Genomic DNA, 17284 nt, shown 5'->3' with positions numbered 1-17284 from the left:
TATGTTAAGGGAACAAATGATAAAATTCCTAAGCCCTGCGTAGCTTTCTGTTAAACCCTACATAACTCTTAGTTAAGCGAGTTGGTGTTGTGCCCTGCGTTTCATTTTTCCCTTCACCATTCCAAATGAGGAGAGCGAACCCACTCCTCCGCAGACTACCACCGCACTTTCTCACATGGCGCACCTTCCGTTTTCACACCATTTTCTCCGGCCGCCGAGGCTTCGCCGGCACCACCAACACAAAACACCTCGACATCTTCACGGAGCAATTTGAGATCGGCTCGCGCGTGATCACGCTCGAGACAGGAAAGTTCGCCCGCTTCGCAAACGGCGCCGTCGTTTTGACAATGGAAAATACTAACGTTCTCTCCACCGTCGTCTCCGCTAAAGGTGATGCTGTTCGCGATTTCTTACCTCTCACTGTAAGTGTCTCTGCTACTCTCTCTTGCTCAAGTAGTATTCCGTTAAATGTCTCGATGAAACATGATGAAAACCTCGCTCGTGATAACAGGTGGATTATCAAGAGAAGCAGTTCGCGCAAGGCGTGATTCCGACCTCGTTCACGCGGAGGGAAGGTCCTCCTAAAGAGCGCGAGCTCTTATGTGGGCGAATCATTGACCGGCCAATTCGACCGTTGTTTCCTCCTGGATTTTACCACGAGGTTCAGGTGCGTCATGTTACTATCATTTTATCGTACTTGCTCTTTTGTGTGTTTCATTGTTATGCATGTACAATGTGAATAATTTTTAACGTATGCTAATTAGAAATAACGACTAAGTATAACTTTTAAGGCAGGTTTTGCAACATCAACTACTTAAAAATCGTTGTAAAACACCATTCTTGTTAGTATTCAATGTTGTCACTTTAGTCATTGAAACTAAAATTAGTCCACATTATGTGAAACAGGTCTCCAAACAAACCAACAAGTTACCTTTTCTAATGGGACTGGATTCTGATTCCTTAACTAAGACTAAGATTTTAGGTTGAAGTCTTGTAAATGGAACTATGTGGTTGGGAGGAGGCTGTCGGTCATATTCCCAAGAAGAGGTAAAGAGTGGATACTCAGTATTAATAAAATAGTTACTCGAAGATAAGTTCCTAACCTAAACCACTCTTTGTTACTTTGATCTTTAAACATTTGCTAATATAGGGTCTATTTGGAAAAAATTTCTCTCTAACCACTTGTAGAAGAAAATAAGAGGGAAAGATGAAATAAAGTTCACTACAAGCTAATGTTATGCATGCGTTGAAAACAACCATTTAGAGAAGCTCATTTGTAATAAAGTTACATATTAACTGATGTATATGTTACTTTCAATTAATGGAGAAGTTTTTTTCATTTTTTCTTCGTATTCTTATCTCTCAACAATGGTTATGAAGACATTTAGTCATAATCGCTAAAGTGGTACGACTTCTTGAATTTTAGACTAAAGTGATTGATATATTGCATTTTTAGATACTTTGTTTTTTTTTTAAATTTCTTCAGTGATTAAAAGTGATATTGTTATACACTTTCATTGTGAAAGTTGTTACACGGTGAACCAATCAGAATCAGTAGTAGTTAATATGAAAAACAGCTAATTTACCATACATGACAATGTGTAACTGCGTGTTTGTGGAAAAGACATTTACTATCAAACCGTGTTTCTAATTAAATTGTTTACTATTTTTGTTTAATTTTTATTTGTGATGGGTTTTTTCTAATAAAAAAGAAATATTTCACTTACTAGGTAACGGCAAGTGTTCTTTCTTCGGATGGAGAACATGATCCAGATGTGTTGGCAGCTAATGCAACATCAGCTGCTTTAATGTTATCAGATATTCCTTGGGGCGGTCCCATTGGAATGGTTCGAATTGGTAGGATATGTGGGAAGTTTATAGTAAATCCTACCACGAATGAGGTAATTTAGAGCAAATTATGTTGTTTAAAGTGATTATGCAATATTTTTTTTATTGATGGAACTTTGTTTTGTAGCTTAGTTAGATTTTGACTTTGTTAATGCCTTTTTGAATGGTTTGACTCTGTTCATCTCTGTTAACCCATTCTTTTCTGTTCTCATTGCCTTCTAATTATGATGTTGCAGCTTAAATTGAGTGATCTTAACTTGGTGTATGCCGGTACAATGGACAAAACTTTGATGATTGATGTGCAAGCTTGTGAGATATCTGAGAAAGACCTAGAAGCTGGGTTAAGGATGGCTCATCTAGAGGTGATTTTGAAATTTGTTACTTGGTTTATTCTTTTGTTAAATGAATGTTATTGAGATGGGTTGCTGTAATTCATCAGGCAATTAAGTATATTGAACCTCAAATCAGACTTGCTGCTAAAGCTGGTAAATCTAAGAAGGAGTACAAATTGTCTATGCTGTCCGACAAAACAATGGACAAAGTTAGTAATATAGCAGAGGAACCTATCAAAGCTGTTTTTACTGATCCTACCTATGGGAAGGTATTGTATTCTTTCTCTTGTTTTCTTGTTTAATATGTTTTGTGAAAGTTCCTACTATGGGAAGGTGTTCTATTCTTTTTCTCTTGTTTAATAAGTTTTGTGAAAGTTAGATGTTTTTTCTTCATTTTACATTTGGATTATCTGTTATGGATTTTCATCCAGTTTGAACGTGGGGAAGCATTGGACAATATTACCCAAGATGTAAAGAGAGTGCTTGTAGAAGAAGGTGATGAAGAAAGCTTAAAAGTCTTATCAAAGGCTGTAGATACCGTAAGGAAGAAGGTATGGAGCATTGCGATAAGTTTACAATTTTAGAGACTAATATGCCTATTACCTTTTTCATTTTAAGATTACAAGTAGGGAACAAATATCAAAGGAAACTCACTAGGGCTATTGTTTGAGTAAATAGAAAGTAATAAAGAATTATCTTATTGGTTTGATTCATCATCTTCTAAAGTTTCCAACGAAATAGGGAGATGTTTTAGTCATAAAATATTTAGTTCTAAACTTGAAAATGAATGTAGGGGTATTTTATTTGCACTCAGTAAAGTATTCATCATTTTAGGTGGTTCGTAAAAGAATTATTGCAGAAGGAAACAGAGTTGATGGAAGACAACTAGATGAAGTAAGGCCTTTGTATTGTGAAGCTGGATGTATACCCTTGTTGCATGGATCTGCGTTATTTTCCCGTGGAGAAACACAGGTAAAATATATTTTATGTTTTTTGTTATTGGTGGTTGAAAGTTAGGCATATGTGAAGATGAGAAATAGTATATTTTTTTAGTTCGAGTTCTATCTGCTGTGGTGTAAGTTGATGTCATTGACAGGTTCTTTGTACAGTAACACTTGGAGCACCTACAGATGCTCAACGCTTGGAGTCTGTTGTCGGTCCTCCGTCAAAGAGATTTATGCTTCACTATAGTTTTCCACCATTCTGCATAAATGAAGTTGGTAAACATGGTGGTATAAACCGGCGTGAAGTTGGTCATGGTAAATGAGTAACGTATAAATATTATCCAAAGTTTCTTGTGGTCTCCCATATTTGAAAAATAGCTAAAATCTCTGTACAACGTTTCCCTTCAAAATGTCAATACATAATTGAGTAGGACTTGTTTTTGTTTTTTGAAAGAAAAATGCTGTTTTAATTTAACACTACTTTGAAATTTAAACAATGGGAAAGGTTTATTGAAAGAAAAAAAATAAGTGTCTTTCTCAGAAGTTCTATACTCCCTTCACTATTATCTGCCACTTTGGAAGATAGTGTACAAATTTAGGAATGGTCTCCGCCACTATATCCCCCTAATTTAGTTTAGTGTGCATAATGTTTAAGAATTAGACAGTTGGAAAGATAATGGTTAATATTGTCTTTAACTTAAATATATACTGTTTTATCTTTATTTTAAGACATTATTATTGGAATATTTTATCTATCTGGGCATTTAATTAGGTATCCTATCTTGGGATATTGGTGGTAAAGCTTTTTCTATTGCTATTTGAGGGTGAACAAGAGAGATCCATGACTGCTGGATCTTTTCTGCCTATCTGTTTTTTCTGCCTTTGTGATGATGGATATTCAATTTTTTTTGGTGGAATGAATGGCAAAGTAAACTGATGAGAGGTAATTGGCGGTGGAGAGAGTTACTTAATGTAAACACGATCATGTGCGGTATAGAAAATTAAATTTAATTGTTGGGAGTATAGTTTGAAACCTCTAGTTAGTGTTCAGCATATTTGTTAGGTAGTAGTTACTGACAAATGTATCATTTAACTAATTTTCTGTTAGTTCAGGTGGTCGGGAGTTAGTTGAAGTAGTTACATTTCTACTGTAATACTTGATCAGCTGTACACAACTAATTCTCATCCTATTGTATTGACTTCATTTTTACACTGAATAAAATTCTTGTTTATATGATTTCTCTCAAACTTTAAAAATATTTTACTATATAATAAAAGAGGAAATTACCAAAAGTCTGTGTATGAAATAGTAAACACCAGAATCTACCACTCAATGCTGAAAGGACAGTCTCAAAAAATTATCAATTGAGATAAAATAATTAACGGCTGACCAAACAGGGGTACTTATTTTGGAAACCAGAAAGAGACATTGTTCTTAATAATAGAAGTGATTGTATTTCAGCTTTGCCAATCAAAAAGGTCATTAATTAACAAGTTTCTTTTTTGTCGTCTTACTTTTTCAGGAACTCTTGCTGAGAAAGCTTTTCTTGCTGTTTTGCCCCCTAAAGAAGATTTTCCATATACCATTCGTGTCAACTCTGAAGTGATGGCTTCAGATGGTTCAACGTCAATGGCAACTGTATGTGGAGGTACACTTTTTTAATTCACGACATCAGAATTTGTAATGCCATTTTATGACCATATTCATGTGTTTAAGCTTCATAAACATTAAGTATTCTTCTTTTTGAATAAAAAAAATCATTGTTAGAAAAAGAGAGTCAAAATGAATGTACCATGTAAGTTGTAGCTTGTTACTAGGTGTGCAAACCATGGTAGTTGAATTGCAAATCGTATCACGTATAAGAGAGCTTATGTTTTGTATCGCAAATCATTTTGTATTGTTAAGATTCATAAACATTTAAAAAGTATAACATAAAAAATATACAAACACGTAAAGATGTAATTAATAGCAACAATTACGTTAAAAAAGAGTGATTATATAATAATAAATCAAGTTAATGTTATAACGGTTGGATTGGGTTAGATTGTATGACCCAACTCCTTTGTTAAGAAAAAAAATACTTGGGTTGATAAATATTTGATCCAAAAAAACAATTTTATGGGTACAGTGACTGTCTCCATAGTCACCATTTTTCTTTTGGGTGCAGTAGTAATTTTAGAGGGAGTTATCATTTACTAGTTACCCTTTAAATGTTTTAAACTAAATATGGGCTAAAGTTTTAGGTTAAAACCAGACTCATTTCTTACCCACTAAAAAACCCTAGCTTATCTGTCTTAATCATCAACACTAGAAGGCCAGGTTGTGCCTTCGGCAGCCACGTTGATGCCCTGAGAGTCGCCGTTGCGCTGCCGTGAGTAGCCACCAAAAGAGGTGCTGCTGTGGTTTGTTAGCTTCTTCTCCCCCATCGATGGGAGGGATTACACCGTAAGAGGTGCCATCGCAAGAGTTGCTGCAGCAAGAGTACCTGCCATGAGAGGTACCACGACGAGTGACATCTCTCTGTGTGGATGTTATGATTCAAGCTGTGATTCGGAGAGATTCATTTGATTTGATATCGATTCAAAAATCGAGTCGTATGATACGAACACAATACAGGAGTAAAAACAAGTCTTCGAGCTATTCTTATTGATTTGTATCGTGAATAGTCCGATACTTGTTACCATGTGCAAACCCACAGAACAATAGAGAAGTATGCAATTTAATATAATTTGATCCGCTGCAAGTAACATGCCAATGTCCATGGGCAGATAAAGAGAAAATTCACAGTGAATCTTTCCATTCTGTAGGTAGTATGGCTTTGATGGAGGCTGGAATTCCTGTACGTGAACATGTTGCTGGGGTTTCTGTGGGTCTTGTTAGTGAGCTTGATCCATCCACTGGCAAAATAGCAGACTATCGCATATTGACTGATATTCTGGTAAATTCCAGAACTTGTTGAGTTATATCATTTCATATATTGTTGAGCTATATCATTTTATATACTGGCTATTTTGGTTGGAAGGTATACTTTCTATTAATTTAACAACTATACTTACCTTCAAGTTCATGTTGTTACTCATGGCCTTTCTGTGATCATTTTGAATAACTTGTGTCAATTTTTTGGAACAATTTCTATATTTTTAATTTATGTTGAAATGTTTTTTAATTTCAAATAAAGATGCTCAAAAAGTGATGAATTTTGTTTGCATATTTGTTAAGAATATATAATTTAATATAGTTACATTGTGACATTCTAGTTTCTTACTTTTGATAATCGAAATATGTGTTTCAATAATATTAAATATTTCAACGTTTACCTTTATGTTTTATGGAATCTTGTGTTTCAGTTATTCTATATTAATTTTGAACAAAAAAAGATTATTGATTTCATGCAAAAGTGTTATTTTTAATTTTTCTAAGGGCTTGGAGGACCATTTGGGTGACATAGACTTCAAAATTGCTGGAACTCGAAAAGGAGTTACTGCTAGTCAGTTGGATATGAAACCAGCTGGAATTCCTCTGGATATCGTTTGTGAATGTTTAGAACCTGCACACAAAGCTCGTCTTCTCATTCTTGAACACATGGAACAAGAAATTAGTATACCTCGCAACAAGAATGACAGTACTTCTCCACGGCTAGGTTGACATTTTTATCTTTTCTAATAGGTTTCCTTGATAAAGTATGATGTACCAAAGTTTGAAATTTATTTCTGATGATGCAGCCACTTTAAAGTACAACAACGATGCTATTCGTCGCCTAATTGGGCCAATGGGCGCTCTAAAGAAAAAAATTGAAGAAGAAACAGGTGAATTTAACTTTTAAGTATCTTTGGTCTCCCCTGCCACTTAGACTGAATTGTGAAGTTGTCTTATACTTCCCGTTTCTGATATGCTTTTTGAGGTATAACTGTAGAAGGATTCATTTTGTTCATAGTTTTTGGGTCTGCGAGCTTTGATCCTTCTTAATCTTGTCACTGATTGCAGTGTTTTTTAAAAATTCTTTTTAAACTATACATTGATATATTGTCCCATGTTTGTCTTTTATGATTTCTACTGAATTCTGCGTGCTGTATTATATATATATATATATATATATATATATATATATATACTTAGAGTGATTGATCAAATTTACTGAACATGTTATCATGCACTCCAATCAGGTGCACGGATGTCTGTAGGCGATGGAGAACTTACAGTAGTTGCTAAGAATCAATCTGTAATGGACAAAGTACTAGAAAAGGTACTTCTTCCATTCTGTTGAACCATTAATTTTTATCCAATCGTGCTTTTTGTTTGGAGTCTTATTCTTTTAGTCACAAGTGAGATAATTGTCTATCCTATATCAGGAGTTGCTGATGCACTGTTAAATTGATAATATCATGAAGTAATGCTTTCCTTAAGAATTATTAATTACATATATTCATATATACTACTCGGTGGGAGTCATGTGTGGCTCTTCATTTTGTTTATATACATGCTAAGTCATGGATATATCAATGACAAATGGTGAAATGTCACCCTCATATATTTCATAATGGTTTTCATTCTGAAGTTCAATCCTCTTGTTTGCCAGGTTGATTTTATTGTGGGCCGTGAAATTGAAGTTGGAGGTATCTACACAGGTATTGTCACCAATATAAAAGAATACGGCGCTTTTGTGGAGTTTAATGGTGGCCACCAAGGCTTACTCCACATTTCTGAGTTGTCATATGAACCTGTATGTATGATTTTAACTATTTTTTTTGGTTGTCGTTAAGGGTCGTGTGTTGGGTCTGCTAATAGCAGGCAAAACAATTTGTATGTAATAATTTGTCTTTAATGACTGCATACATAGGTTTCCCGAGTTTCAGAGGTTGTCTCTGTTGGCCAGAAGCTTTCTTTGATGTGCATAGGCCAAGATGTTTATGGTAACATCAAATTATCCCTTAAAGCAACTTTTCCTCGTCCTGGAATATTGGAGACTAATGATGTAACTGAAGGATCTGTTACGTCCGCAAAAGAAACAGACGGGAATGCGTCTAGAGTACAAGAACAACAAAATTCTGCTTCTGAGTTGTCTTTAGGTGATCTTGAGTCGGGTGAAGCAAAATCCCCAACCTCCCAAGTACCAGTAATTGTAATACGTAGTGCTGCAGAGTGTGATGAAGAGGAGAAATCTTCCAAAGTTCCTCAGGTTGATAATGGCGTCCAATTGGATCGCAAGTCAAAATCACGTCCATCTCAAAATGCAATTCATTCTGCACCGAAATCAAAATCTCGTAAATCTCAAGATGTTATCGATTCTTCAACTTCTCATTCAGGTCCCTTGCCATATACTAGTGCTAAGAAGACAAAACTTTCAATGCAAAAAGAGTCAACATCTGATCTTCAAAAGCAAGAGGGGGGTGAACAAAAACCCAAAAATAGGGCTTCTGTAACTGCAAAAGATCTTGAAGTTGGAACCATAGTAACTGCTAAAGTATATCAAGTTCGTGCGCAGGGGTTTGTGTTGGATTTGGGTGGAGGAGTTCGAGGAGTGTACCGATTTGAGGTAGGAATCCATCTTTGTATTGTCTTTTTGTCTGCACCATGAGCCATTCAATTCACTTGCTAACCTGTTACTGTTCTATCGTGCAGGAAAATAATAGTAGGGACTTTAAAATAGGCGATGAGATGCGAGTGGTGTGCTCAAGCTTTTCTAACAAGGGAATTCCTGTATTGTCTTTAGTTGATGATAAATAACTTCCCTGTTGGTCGTTCATGAGAGTCCATATATTTACCCTGCCATGGCTTGGAATATTCAAATATAAGGTGGTTAATAGTTTTGGTTATATGGCAAAGTGATGGTAATGCTCATCTTGCAAGGACGATGATTTCGGTGCAGCTGTTTAGGTTCAAAATTCTGTAGTGATTAAACTAGTTTACCAAAATTTTTCTTTATCAGTTGCAATTGGTGAGTTAGAAGAGATGAACTTTGTGATCGACGGAAGGCATGGACGTGGTTCAAGGATACTGCATGATTGAAGAAAAACAACTACAATTACTTGACACAACAAATTGTAGATTGATGTTATCAGAGTAAAGGCTAATAAGCACGAACAGTGTTATAATTTTATTGGTGATGAGAAAATTTCCTTATGCTCTTAACCTTTACCATGTATTATCACTAGAGTTTACTGATCAATAGCAGAATTTGCAGATTTTCGTGTTAAAACATTGATACGTCTGTTATCTATCAATAGATGTGGTCATTGGCAGTGAATTTCATTCATTGCAATTTCAGTGTCAGAGTGTTTAGGTGATTTTTTTCTTTGGTGTAAAAGTTAAAGAAATAAATACCAAATTTTAGTTGCAAGAAAATATCCATAAACGTAATGTTATATAATTCTGATTATTCTTGGTTAAATTTAAGAATTAATATTTTTTTTATTCAAATGAATTGTCTTGCTCAACAAGTATACTTGCAGTAAGAGGTATATTTGAAAATTTTATTTTTATATGAAAAATAGAAAACTTGTAGTATGTGTTGTGTGAAGTGGTGATTATTTGAAAGAATCGTTTGACTTAACCAAATTAAAAACTTCACAACTAAAATAAATTCATATAGCTAATGTTACGATTTTGACCAAAAGATTTGTTAGTTGTATTTATTTTCTAATTCTAATATATATTTTTAATAGTGAAAGAGATCCAAGATAGCACGTAACTGAGATTGATTATATATATATATATATAAAAGTTAAGGTTGGTGGGAGGTTGGAATAAGTCCGAAAACTTGTCTTTAAAGAATATGACTTCAGAAAATAAGTATTAAAAATAACTTAATTAAATTCATATTTCAAGAAAAATGACTAATATAATTAAAAGATCCATAGTGAATCAAAACTTTAAAAACAATTCAAGATAATTGTTATTTTAATTGTTTTCTTGTCCACAAAAGATTGTAATTTAAGGAAAAAAATGCTCAACATTTACAACTGATTGATACATCAAATAAATTATTTTTTGATTTTTTAGTACGCACGGATATAAATATGTAACTCAAGTAAAAGACATACCAATTTTATTTGGATAATAATAATAATAAACCTTTGAATTAATCCTAAAATATTTGACCCGAATTAAACAGTAGTAACCAAATCCTGACTCGACAGTCAAAACATATAATTATTATTTCTGTATAATGTGGTCAACTATTAACTATTAAGTCAACAATCACAAATGTCAGAAACAACAGCTTATTTAAATACTGCTTTCAAAGTCAAAAAACTTTTGTGCATTCATAGCTTGTAATTTATTGTTCATGTGACTTTTTTATTTTAACAAGTAAAAGTATAAACTTGTTATCAAAACTAATTCTATAACTAGTTAAGTTCTTTAATTATGTTATGCAATTTAAATTTTAATGTTATGTAAGATTTTGCTTTGTTTCAGGTAATTACCTTATGTTCTATATGTGTTAGGTTTATTCAGAAATGAAATTTATTGAAAAAATATAATATAAATTTAAATTTAATTATATAAGAGATTCAACATTATTTTTCATATAACATTTTAAAATAATAAATGAATCAATATCAATTTTTATATATTATTTTATTTTTTTATTTTTATCTATGAGTATAAGCTTTTCTTCTTCTTTTATTTACACACAAACTTTGACTGTCTCCTAATGTGAAGAAGACATTGATACCTTAAAAAAGAAAGAAACTTCACCAACCATTGATGTGTTTCAAATTGGATTATTATGGACATAAAGTTAATCTTCTAAAGCTTAGGTTTTCTGAGAAAATAAATTATCAAAGATATTCAGCATTAATAAAATCTGAAATAAATTAATATAATAGATCTGAGATGATTTTTAATATAAAACTTTAAAATGGTAAATTTATGTGTTTCTTTTGTAGAGTAACTTCTTTTTTTATCTTTACTAAATATATCTTTAAATTCCTAACAAAACTAAATTAATTAAATACCATTTTATCATAAAAAATTAGACAGTTGTTGAAAAAATTATAATAATTTTCTCATTCTTCTTTATTGTTGAGTTACTAAAATATTAAGTTAATCTAAAATAACAAAACTATTTTTAAATAATTTTATAATCGAAACTATTCATCAACTCTTTAATAGATAAAATATAATTTTTTAATTCTAACCTTTTTTTATTTTATATATTTCAAATGCTTTACAATATACTTGAGATTCATAAGTGATATATTTAAATGAAAAAACAAAAGTAGATAAACTAAAGCTAAACTTAATTTATTTTAGTGAAACCAAAAATTAAATTTGGTTAAAAAAATTTAATAATTTTATTCTTATTTTCATATTATTCAAACTTGTCATGTATGACTTTGTTCTGCTTCAATTCTTATTAAGAAATCTACGTATATTCTACTCAAGTCCACTCACATTCTTCATTGAAACAATTTCTTCTTTTAGGGTCAACTTTTAACCAATAAAATTATATAAATTGTGAGAAATATTTATTGAGTAATTCAAATCCAAAATTAGCCCAAAAGAAAAGGTCTATTTAGCAATTAGTCAAACATCCAATCACATTTTAAGGAGTAAAATGGAAATATGTTATTTTTATTCTTAAAATCTTGTCTATTCAAACATTCTAGAAAGCATGTTAACTTGCTCCATAAGAATATAATTCTCAAAAGTTGTAAAAATTGCATGTTGACATACAAAACAAAATACTAAAAATAAATAGTTGACAAAAAAGATTGACCTCAGTTGCAATAAAGATGATCATAATAAAGTTGATTAATTAGTTAAGTCAGTAGCATTAAATTTTTTTAAAATTGAATTATTTTCCGAAAAACATCATTAAATAATTTATACTAATAATAGAATTTTTGTTTTTTAAACTATATTCTTTAATATGTAGTGAAAAAGACCATTTATAATTTATGAATAAAATTAATTAAAGACACTTCAGATTAATTAATATAAGCACCAATTAAAAAAATTAAAATAAGACAGCCAAAAAACAAAAAAAAATTATGTTTTATATTTAAAAGGAGAAAACACGTTTGTATTAGATAATTATCATGGTTCGTCACCAATGATTTCTGTTTAGTTCCAAAGTGTATTGAAGAGTCAAATCAATATCTTAAAAAAAGTGCAATATTCCCTTTGACAACTCCATAAAAGCTATTACACGATTTTTCTCCCTTTTTCTAGAAGGAAAACTAAATTAAATTTGTCAGTAGTACTTGACTTTAATTTAAATAAATTAGTAAATAAAAATCATAATTTACTATTCATCTATATGCTTTTAAAGTTATTTTTTAATAAGATAATTTTTCTATCAAATTAAAAACATAATTTTGTCATTTCTATATAAAAAAATAATCATACAATATCTCAAATGAAAAATAATCACATAATTATGTAAATTTACAAATGGTCTTATTTTATTTACCACAAACTATAAAATCTCTTTTTCTTGACCCTGTATATATATAGGCAAAATTTAGTTGAAAGGGAGAAAATTTTACAGTCATATTACTAATTAAATATTAAAAAATTGCATAATTTTTTTAAAAAATAAATATTTCGTAATTATTGATTACAATTTGTTAAAAATAGCAAAAATTTTATGGATTTTACTTATTGTTTGAACAATTTTATATAATTCCCAGTAAATTTACCAAAAAATTGTCAGAAAATCTAAAACCTTGGATACTATTAGAAACCATTATTAATAATGAATGTTTGATGTGCTTGGTTTGAACATTCCACAAGTGACTATGCTGTCACAGTGATTATGTTAGAAACTGAAGCAAACGATGACAGTAACACAAGAACAATGAAAATTCAAAGGTGCCAAAAACACGCAAACTTTCTCTCTCTGTCTCTGTCTCTCTCGTTGCCTTTTCTTTCACTCAAAATCAGAAAACACACAACAAGAAGAAGACTCAACAATTTCTTGCAGAACATCAACAAGAAAGCTTTGTAAAAACAATCAATAGCTGCAACTTGAAGATTTTTTAAGTCTGAGTGATCAATCACAACCATATTTGTGACTGTATCAATCAAAGATAAGGACAAAACTACGCAAATGTGACAGCATCAGTAGTATTTGTCTATAATTTTCAGCAATATCAAAGATTAGACACATGTGACTGTATTATTATTAGTCTTGTTTTCTGCAATATAAAGAATCAGTAGGAAATCAAGAACATAACCAAACCGGTTTGAAGGATTTGATAACAAGCATCATGGCTTTCAAATGTCACAGCAACCAGTGCAAGATTGCAGCTTTTGATGTTGTTATCTTGGCAGTGGCCACCCTCTTGTGTTTCTCACATTCAGCAGTGTCTGATCCAAGAATCTCTGAAGTGGGGTTGTACTGTGGCACTCACAGAGCATCACCAAGTGGTAACTATGTCCCTGTTTTCACCAAAGAAATGGGAAGGCTTCAAGAGCTTGTGAGCAAAAACAACTGGGGCACTCATTCTGAGGAACCGTCATCAACCTCTCCGATCTATGGTTTGGCACAGTGCTTCCAAGATCTTTCCAATATTGATTGTCTTCAGTGCTTTGCAGCCAGTCGCACCAAGCTTCCTCGCTGCGTGCCTTCCGTTTCTGGTCACATTTACCTTGATGGTTGCTTCCTTCGCTATGATAACTACAGTTTCTACTCTGAGGACACTGACCCTTTGAGGGATACAGTGAACTGCACCACACAGTATGGTGGTGTGGCTGGTGAGGCTGAGGTGGTGTTTGGCAAGAGTGTTGGGAAAGTGGTTGAGAATGTGGTGAGGGTGGCAGTGAATGAGGGAAGAGGGTTTGCAGTGGGAGAAGGTGAGGGAGTTTATGCTTTGGCACAGTGCTGGAAAACTGTTGGAGAAAAAGGGTGTGGTGATTGCTTGAAGAAAGCTGGAAATGAGGTTAGAGGGTGTTTGCCTAAGAAGGAAGGGAGGGCCTTGAATTCTGGCTGTTATTTGAGATATTCCACTGTTAAGTTCTACAATCAAGGAGGTGAACATGGTGATGGAGATGGTAAGAGTGTTGTATTGTACTAGTTTGAAGTTTTCATATCAAAATCTTCTATCATGCACTTTCAATACTTCCACTGCTTATAGAATACATGATAAGGGAAAGAAGATGGAGTTGAATTTGTTATTCTATCATTGTGACAGAAATGCAGCATTTCAGACACTACCATAACAGTTCCTAGATTTAATTCATAGATGACAGATTCATGTTAGTCATTTATTTTACACACATGTTGATGCCATTGTCCATGTTCTCATTTTTCAGATTCTTCTAGAAAAAGAACCATCATTACAGCAGTCTCAGTCTTGGCTGCAGTTGTTGTAGTTCTCTCTCTCTTAGTCTCCTATGTGGCCTTCACCAAAAAGAGAAAAAGTAAAGTTCTGTAGAACACTATTGTCTTAAAAATTGCATATATATATATATATATATATATATATATATATATATATATATATATATATATATATATATATCATTTCTCTATTTAGAATGATTGTCTGTTAATTTTTCTGATGCTGGATTTCATATTCTCCTGATCCAATCAGAAAAGGACTTCATTGAGATTCCCTCTTATTTGAAGAATTCTAGCTTGAATTACAAATATGAAACTCTTGAGAAGGCCACGGATTATTTTAGCACTCCAAGAAAAATAGGCCAAGGAGGAGCTGGTTCTGTGTTCAAAGGGACTCTCCCAAACGGGAAAGATGTTGCTGTTAAGAGATTGATCTTCAATAATAGACAATGGGTGGATGATTTCTTCAATGAAGTGAATTTAATCAGCGGAATAAATCACAAGAACCTTGTCAAGCTATTGGGTTGCAGCATTGAAGGCCCTGAGAGCCTCATTGTGTATGAATACCTACCTAACAAGAGCTTAGACCATTTCATTTTTGGTACCCTTTCTCTCTATTAATCAAAATATTGTGCTATGTTTTCAATTAGTTTCTTACTTGAGTTAAATATCTGGTTAATTTGTTGGGAATCCGTGAATCCAAGTCCTACATTCGATAGAAATGCTAAATTAGAACATTATATAAAAGTGAAAGACCCATTAATCCATTGTCTTAAGGTTTTTAAGGTTTTTGGTAGAGAGTAATGTCAATTCCTTACGTGTGAGTGGGGTGAGATTTCATACAAAGTTCATCCTTTTTTCTCCTCAAATTAAAATCTCTTTTTTAATCCCTTATTTATGAAAGTGTCATATACATGGTGTTTTGTTTTTCATAAGAATTAGTCCGTTTTTTGATTTCATAAGATCAACCTCTTTGATGCAAATAGTGAAGGAAGGGCAAGAGAAAATCAAATTCTTATGTGCAGTTTCAGTAAGGTGATAGACTAATTTGCTTTGCAGAAAAGGACAAAACAAGGATTCTAAAATGGAAGCAGAGGTTTGAAATAATTGTTGGAATTGCAGAAGGGCTTGCATATCTTCATGGAGGCTCTGAAATAAGAATAATCCATAGAGACATCAAAAGTAGCAATGTTCTTCTTGATGAGAATCTCAACCCCAAGATTGCAGATTTTGGTCTTGCAAGGTGTTTTGGTGCTGATAAAACACATCTAAGCACAGGAATTGCTGGAACACTGTGAGTCTTTGAGTTTAACACATCACATCATGCATGAAAGGTTCAAACCTACATTTTCAAATGTGCATATCACTTCATGATATGTAATGTATTGTAATAGGAAAACACTGTTATCGTATAAAGAAACCATTCAAGAAAAAAGCATGAGCTGATAATTGAAACTGTGTAGTTTTTATGCATTTTGTTAACAGGTTTCTTGGTTTTAAGTGACACCAGTTCTTTTTTTCTGTCCATTTCATGGAGCAGAGGTTACATGGCTCCTGAGTATCTTACTCAAGGACAACTTACAGATAAAGCAGATGTTTATAGTTTTGGAGTGCTTGTTCTAGAGACTGCAAGTGGCAGGAAGAACAATGTCTTCCGTGAGGATTCTGGTTCTCTTTTGCAAACAGTAAGATTAGTGCCTAAACTGCGTAAAGATTAATTAAACCCTTGTTGAATGAACTAGTGTTTGTAATCTTAATGCTAATGTATAAAGTTGTTTCTGTTAGAATTTCAAGTGCTAGTCTAAGTTTCACCTTGTATAGAAATGAAAAAGTATATAAAGGTGAAGACCTATTGCCTTAAGGTTTTGAACATAGAATGGTGTCGATTTCTTATGTGGTTGGACTCAAATCTTATTGGTATCATATCTTTTGAGTGAACCTCCTCCTCGATAAACCCAACAGTTTCTATGATTAAAAACAAATATGATTAACTTTCATATGAACTTCTTGAAATAAATGAAAGTAATTAACTGATACATCATAAGTTATTTTTATAAGCTCTCTCAAGGACTTAGAATTTGCTCACATAAACTTCTCAGAAAAGAAAAGAAAACAAATTAACTTATCTGTTTTTTTTCTTCTAAATATTCTTCTGGGAAAGTTAATCAGAACACAGAAAAGTGCTTATGTTCTATGATAAGTGCAAATAGAGTATGAAAGTGTTGTTGTTCCAACTGCATATAAATAGTTCATTGTTTGTGATTACTGATGTAGAATGATTGTTGTTCTGCACCAGATTTGGAAACTTTACCAATCAAACAGATTGGCTGAAGCTGTAGATCCATGCTTGGGAGATGAGTTTCCTGAAAGAGAAGCATCAAGGGTGTTTCAAATTGGATTACTGTGCACACAAGCTTCTGCTTCCCTTAGGCCATCCATGGCTCAAGTTGCTTGCATGTTAAGCAATTCAAATTTGGATGTGCCTATACCAAAACAACCTCCATTTTTGAACTCTAGATTACTCAGTCAAACAGCTCCTTTAGGTTTTAGCATAGATAACTCCTCATCAAACACATTTCAAAAGATTGGCGTGTCTTATAGCCCCTCTCAGTCTTCTAGTTCATGCAGCTTAATTAGACCATCCAAAAGTGAAGAAACAATTTTGGAAGCTTGATTCCCAAAATTCCATTTTTTTTATATTCCCTCAACTAACCTACCAAAAAGAAAAGGATAGTTATATCAAGTTTTATCTTCAATATGGATTCAAATTGCCTCATAGTAACCGAGAAGAGCAAGAAATTTTCCAACAGAGACTTTTCATCATACTAAACAAGTAAATTACAATGACCTGGTTGGACATTGAGTATAT

General features: G+C 32.7%; 2 protein-coding genes across 3 annotated transcripts; both read left to right on the top strand.

Moving 5' to 3' along the window:
• Positions 1-2: 2 nt before the first annotated feature.
• LOC124823626 (polyribonucleotide nucleotidyltransferase) lies at positions 3-9389 on the top strand. 2 transcript variants are annotated; one of them, XM_047295881.2, is made up of 16 exons: positions 3-422; positions 512-667; positions 1731-1901; positions 2085-2210; positions 2288-2449; positions 2612-2731; positions 3015-3152; positions 3277-3439; positions 4648-4773; positions 5933-6063; positions 6546-6765; positions 6848-6931; positions 7289-7368; positions 7702-7845; positions 7963-8658; positions 8745-9389. In XM_047295881.2, the coding sequence occupies exons 1-16, from the start codon at positions 126-128 to the stop codon at positions 8847-8849; spliced, it is 2919 nt and encodes a 972-aa protein (XP_047151837.2). In that variant the 5' UTR covers positions 3-125; the 3' UTR covers positions 8850-9389. The 2 variants fall into 2 exon arrangements, with proteins under 2 accessions (XP_047151837.2, XP_087969942.1); XM_088113816.1 differs by lacking the exon at positions 3-422 and adding an exon at positions 907-1047 and having other exon boundaries at positions 538-667.
• Positions 9390-13016: 3627 nt separating this feature from the next.
• On the top strand, positions 13017-17177 carry LOC124823625 (cysteine-rich receptor-like protein kinase 42). The gene is made up of 6 exons (XM_047295879.2): positions 13017-14126; positions 14388-14495; positions 14669-15016; positions 15475-15709; positions 15956-16100; positions 16712-17177. The coding sequence occupies exons 1-6, from the start codon at positions 13343-13345 to the stop codon at positions 17087-17089; spliced, it is 1998 nt and encodes a 665-aa protein (XP_047151835.1). The 5' UTR covers positions 13017-13342; the 3' UTR covers positions 17090-17177.
• Positions 17178-17284: the final 107 nt, after the last annotated feature.

Source organism: Vigna umbellata, chromosome 4 (genome assembly GCF_029865625.1).
Source record: "Vigna umbellata cultivar VRB3 chromosome 4, Vumbellata_1.0, whole genome shotgun sequence".
NCBI lineage: Eukaryota > Viridiplantae > Streptophyta > Magnoliopsida > Fabales > Fabaceae > Vigna > Vigna umbellata.
The sequence above is the reverse complement of the archived record's forward strand: the minus strand, read 5'-3'. Positions and strand labels throughout refer to the sequence as shown.

Bases quoted from the DNA above. Each gene is read 5' to 3' on its own strand.
- LOC124823626 (XM_047295881.2), top strand. From the start codon at position 126: ATGAGGAGAGCGAACCCACTCCTCCGCAGACTACCACCGCACTTTCTC. The intron at 668-1,730 runs GTGCGTCATGTT...TTCACTTACTAG, and splicing joins GATTTTACCACGAGGTTCAG to GTAACGGCAAGTGTTCTTTC. The intron at 3,440-4,647 runs GTAAATGAGTAA...TTACTTTTTCAG, and splicing joins CCGGCGTGAAGTTGGTCATG to GAACTCTTGCTGAGAAAGCT.
- LOC124823625 (XM_047295879.2), top strand. From the start codon at position 13,343: ATGGCTTTCAAATGTCACAGCAACCAGTGCAAGATTGCAGCTTTTGAT. The intron at 14,496-14,668 runs GTAAAGTTCTGT...TGATCCAATCAG, and splicing joins CTTCACCAAAAAGAGAAAAA to AAAAGGACTTCATTGAGATT. The intron at 15,017-15,474 runs GTACCCTTTCTC...TTTGCTTTGCAG, and splicing joins CTTAGACCATTTCATTTTTG to AAAAGGACAAAACAAGGATT.